The 4,993-nt window shown below is 38.2% G+C and overlaps 3 protein-coding genes across 3 annotated transcripts; all 3 read left to right on the top strand.

Moving 5' to 3' along the window:
- Window positions 1–522, top strand: LOC127105218 (uncharacterized). The gene has a single exon (XM_051042387.1). The coding sequence runs from the start codon at window positions 1–3 to the stop codon at window positions 520–522; it is 522 nt and encodes a 173-aa protein (XP_050898344.1).
- A 1,177-nt stretch (window positions 523–1,699) lies between these two features.
- Window positions 1,700–2,284, top strand: LOC127105210 (uncharacterized mitochondrial protein AtMg00860-like). The gene has a single exon (XM_051042377.1). It carries the CDS (start codon window positions 1,700–1,702, stop codon window positions 2,282–2,284), a length of 585 nt encoding a protein of 194 aa, XP_050898334.1.
- Window positions 2,285–2,467: 183 nt separating this feature from the next.
- LOC127105200 (uncharacterized) lies at window positions 2,468–2,983 on the top strand. Its single transcript, XM_051042367.1, has one exon. The coding sequence runs from the start codon at window positions 2,468–2,470 to the stop codon at window positions 2,981–2,983; it is 516 nt and encodes a 171-aa protein (XP_050898324.1).
- The last annotated feature ends 2,010 nt before the right edge of the window (window positions 2,984–4,993 follow it).

Here is a 4,993-nt window from a genome sequence, read left to right as displayed (position 1 = left end):
ATGGAGGGGATTTTTCAGATAGTGCATTGTAATGAAGAGAATAAAGTTGTGTTTGATTCTCACTTGATGATGGGTCCTGCTGTGAGGTGGTGGGAAAGTGCTTTGACTCTTATGACCAATTCAGGAGTACCTATGGATTCGGAGCATTTTAAGACTACTTTTCTAGATAAGTATTTTCCTATCTCTTTGAGGACTCAGAAAGAATTTGAGTTTCAGCAGCTTAGACAGGGTACTATGTCAGTGGCTATGTATGCTGAAAAGTTTGAAGATATGGCTGCTTATTCTAGACAGGTCGTGTATGCACCAGATGAGAAGTGGAAGATCGATCAATTCCTTTTTGGTTTAAGAGGTGAAATTTCTCATAGTGTTTCTCAAAGAGAATTCACTACTTATGATGAATTTCTAAGGCAATTCTATGTGGCTGAGAACAGTTTGAAGAAAGTTCAAGAAGAAAGGGATCAATATAGGATTGGACAGAAGGACCAGGGAAGGCCATGTAACCAGTTTAGGCCTAGACCTTAATCTTTCAAAGGAAAACAAGTGCAACATGCAAGACCTAACCATCCTCCGCAATGTCAAGTATGTAAGAAGTCTCATTTTGGAAGATGTGTTGGAAGTGTGATTAGGTGTTTTACTTGTCAGAGGGAGGGAAACATGGCTAGGGATTGTCCTCAGAATAAGAATCATGTGCAAGGAAGGAACACTGGTCGAGTTTATACTTTGGATGCAAGGAAGGATAAGAGTAACAATGCTTTGATTGCTGGTATGTGTCTCGTCAATGATCATCCTTGTTTTTGTATTGTTTGATTGTGGGGAAACACACTCTTTTGTGTCAATTCAATGTATGAAGCATCTTGGTTTGCAAGCGATTCCTTTGTCTCCTCCTATGGTGGTCACTACCGCCATGGATGGTGTGGTTGAGACACCGTTAATTTATGAAAATTGTCCGCTTCCGGTGAATGGTAGAATTTTCCAGATTGATCTTATTTGTTTACCACTTAAGAAGGTTGACGTGGTCTTGGGGATGGATTAGCTTTCCGCCAATTCGGTGTTTATTGGATATGAAGAGAAGTTGATCATCATTCCATCTAGTGAAGCTACTCTAAAGGATGTATTAACTACTATCTTGTAAGGTACAGTTGGCATGGTTAATTTCTTATTTGAGAAGGAAAAGTTGGTTCTCTTGGTTCTCACCAAGGAACCAAGCAATAATCTGAATGTTACACAAATTCCTATCGTTTGTGAATTTCCAGAAGTTTTCCCTGAGGATGTCACTTCTCATCCTCCTAAAAGGGAAGTGGAAATCTCTATTGATCTGATACCTGAGACGACTCCAATCTCTGTTTCTCTGTATCATATGGCGCCACTCGAGTTGAGAGAGTTGAAGGATCAATTGGAAGAGTTGTTAACCAAGCATTTCATCCGACCTAGTGTCTCACCATGGGGAACTCCAATGTTACTAGTGAAGAAGAAGGATGGTAGTATGCAATTATGTATTGATTATCGCCAGTTGAATAAAGTCACCATTAAGAACAAGTACCCCCTGCCAAAGATAGACGATTTTCTAGATTAGTTGAAAGGAGCTTGTGTGTTCTCGAAGATTGATTTACGGTCGGGCTATCATCAAATCATAGTTAAGAATTAAGATGTACCAAAGGCCGCATTTAGAACCTGATATGGCCATTATGAGTTTCTTGTAATGCGTTTTGGTGTGATGAATGCCCCTGTTGTTTTCATGGACTATATGAATTGGATATTTCAACCTTACTCGGACCAATTTGTGGTGATCTTTATTGATGACATTCTTATTTATTCTCGTACTCCACAAGAGCACGGAGAACATCCAAGGACTGTTCTATTAGTACTGCAAGAGAAGCAACTTTTTGCCAAGTTAAGTAAGTGTGAATTTTGGATGAACGAAGTGAAGTTTCTTGGTCATGTCATATCACAAGGAGGAGTATCAGTAGATCTATCTAAAGTAGAAGTAGTTATTAATTGGAAAAGATCGAAAAATGCTTCTGAAGTCAGAATTTTCTTAGGTTTGGCAGGTTACTATCGAAGATTTATTAAAGGGTTTTCTCAGTTAGCTTTACCAACGGCTAGACTTACCCGAAAGGAAATTTATTTTAAATGGGATTCGAAGTGTGAGCAGAGTTTCATGAGTTTGAAGGAAAAACTAACAACTGCTCCTGTTTTAATCATCCCTGATCCTAGTAAGTCTTATGAAGTATTATGTGATGCCTCTAAGAAAGGATTAGGAAGGGTGTTAATGCAGAGTGGTTAGGTTGTAGCATATGCCTCTCGTCAGTTAAAGACTCATGAAGAGAACTATCTAACTCATGATCTTGAACTAGATGTTATTGTTTTTACATCGAAGGTGTGGCGACATTACTTGTATGGATTACGTTTTGAGATGTTTAGTGACCATAAGAGTTTGAAATACTTGTTTGACCAGAAAGAGTTGAACATGAGACAGAGGAGATGGATGGAGTATTTGAAAGACTTTGATTTTGAGCTTAAGTATCACCCAAGGAAAGCGAATAAGGTTGTAGATGCCTTAGGTCGGAAAGAGATGCATAAAGTTGAGTTAATGATGTTAGAATATGCATTGTTGGAAAAGTTCCAAGATCTTAACCTTCAGTTTAATTGGACGCAGGATGGTGTGATAATGGGAAATTTGAAGGTTACTTCTAACCTAAAGGAAGAAATCCAGCAAGGACAAATGATAGATGAGAAGTTGCAAGAGATGTCGACTCAACCAGGTTTCACTCAATCACCAGATGGAGTTGTTCTTTTTAATCAAAGGATCTGTGTCCCAAATGATGTCGAACTAAAAAGAAAGGTTTTAGAGGAAGCCCACAAGGGGGCGTTTACCATCCATCCAGATTCATCGAAGATGTATCAAAACTTGAAGAAGGACTACTGGTGGCCTGGAATGAAAAAGGGTATCGCAAAGTATGTTTCGAAATGTATAGTGTGCTAGCAAGTAAAGATTGAACATCAGAAGCCAGGTGGTTTATTGCGACCTTTAGAGATTCCAGTTTGGAGATGGGATAGTATTTCAATGGATTTTGTAGTAGGGTTACCTCGGACCCAAGGTGGTTACAATTCAATTTGGATGATTGTGGATCGGTTAACTAAGTCCACGCACTTCTTGGTCGTGAAAACTACTTACAAGGAAAGTCATCTTGCACGGTTGTTCATTTCAGAAATTGTAAGACTGCATGGTGTCCCAACTAGTATTGTGTCTGACAAAGACCCAAAGTTTACTTCAAGATTTTGGAGGGCATTTCAACAAGCTATGGGATTGAAGTTGTGTTTGAGTATGTCTAATCATCCTCAAACAGATGGTCAAACTGAGAGGACGATACAGACACTGAAGGATATGTTAAGAGCTTGTGTACTTGAAAGTGGAGGAAATTGGAAGGAGCTTTTACCATTGATTGAATTCGCATGCAATAATAGTTACTATGCAAGTATCAGGATGGATCCTTATGAAGCCTTGTAAGGACGGAAATGTAGAACACCTTTGTGTTGGACGAAAGTTGGTGAAGAAAGAATCTTAGGACCGAAGATTATTCAAGAGACTACAGAAAAGATAAGGATGATCGTGATAAGATAAAGAAAGCACAAGATCGCCAAAAGAGCTACGCAGATCACTGAAGAAGGCCATTAGAATTTAATGAAGGTGATCATGTATTCCCTGAGGATGACTCACGAAGGAAATTCTCAAGTTAAAGAAACAAAGGGTCTAGCTCTAATTCAGAAATATGAAGCCTTCAAAATGGAGGATGATGAAGCTATAGAGGTAATGCTTTCTAGATTTCAAACTTTAATTGCAGGACTCAAAGTTCTGGACAAGGGCTACACAACTGCAGATCATGTCAAAAAGATAGTCATAAGCTTACCAAAGAAATGGAGACCCATGGTCATAGCTTTAAAGTTATCCAAAGATCTGAACAATATCAGCCTTGAGGAACTTGTCAGTTCACTCAGAAGCCACGAGATAGAACTCGAGGAAGATGAGCCTCAAAAGAATATCAAGTATGTAGCACTGAAGTCCAAATCTGAAAGACGCAAACCAGAAAGAAACAAAGTCTTCCAAGCTGAAGAGGAAGACAATGACGAATCTGAAAAGGAAGACTCTGACGATGAAGAAGAGTTATCCCTTTTGACCAGAAGAGTAAAACAACTCTGGAGAAAAAGGAATAATAACTTCAGAAGACCAAGACCCAAGGGAGATTGCTCAGAATCAACTTCCAGAGGTAAGTCAAACAAAGAAATAACATGCTATGAATGCAAGGAAACAGGTCATTACAGAAATGAATGTCCCAAGCTGAAGAAAGAAAGCTCCAGAAGAGAGAGTTTCAATAAAAGTTCATTCAGAACTAAAAAGGGACTGATGGCCACCTGAGACGACAGTGAATCTCATTCCTCCGAATCAGACTCTGAAGAACAAGAAAATGTTGCACTCATGGCTACCACCTCCAAAAATACATCAGATGGAGAATCTGATACTAAAGAGGTATTTTCTGATCTTTCTCGTTCTGACCTTGAATCATGCCTTTCTGAAACTCTAAACTCATATCAGAAACTTAAACAAAAATTTAAGGCTTTAAAAGGAGTTCTGAAAAGAACAATAGAAGAATGTGATAAGCTTAAGATAACTGCTTCAGAACTAAAAGATGAAAATCAAACTTTGATAAAAGAAAGAGACTCCACAAATAAACAATGTTTAAAACTTGAAGAAGAGCTATCTCAAGCCCCACAAACTTCTAACACAATGATATATGAATATGAAAAATCTTTTCAAAAGTTTCTGAAAAATGGTATAGAAAGGAGTAGAATGGAATCCATGATTTATGGAGTAAGTCATAATAATAAAAGAGGAATATGGTATATCTCCAGTGAAGATAAATCTTCTATAGATGACAAACCTAAGTCTCCTTTTTCTTATCACTACACACATACACAAGCACAACGTTTTGATAAT

Source organism: Lathyrus oleraceus, chromosome 1, assembly GCF_024323335.1.
Source record: "Lathyrus oleraceus cultivar Zhongwan6 chromosome 1, CAAS_Psat_ZW6_1.0, whole genome shotgun sequence".
Taxonomy (NCBI): domain Eukaryota; kingdom Viridiplantae; phylum Streptophyta; class Magnoliopsida; order Fabales; family Fabaceae; genus Lathyrus; species Lathyrus oleraceus.
Note: the sequence above shows the minus strand (reverse complement) of the source record. Positions and strands in the feature narration are given on the sequence as shown.

What these genes read in the sequence shown, in the direction of transcription:
- LOC127105218 (XM_051042387.1), top strand. Translation starts at nt 1, where the DNA reads ATGGAGGGGATTTTTCAGATAGTGCATTGTAATGAAGAGAATAAAGTT.
- LOC127105200 (XM_051042367.1), top strand. Translation starts at nt 2,468, where the DNA reads ATGAGACAGAGGAGATGGATGGAGTATTTGAAAGACTTTGATTTTGAG.
- LOC127105210 (XM_051042377.1), top strand. Translation starts at nt 1,700, where the DNA reads ATGCGTTTTGGTGTGATGAATGCCCCTGTTGTTTTCATGGACTATATG.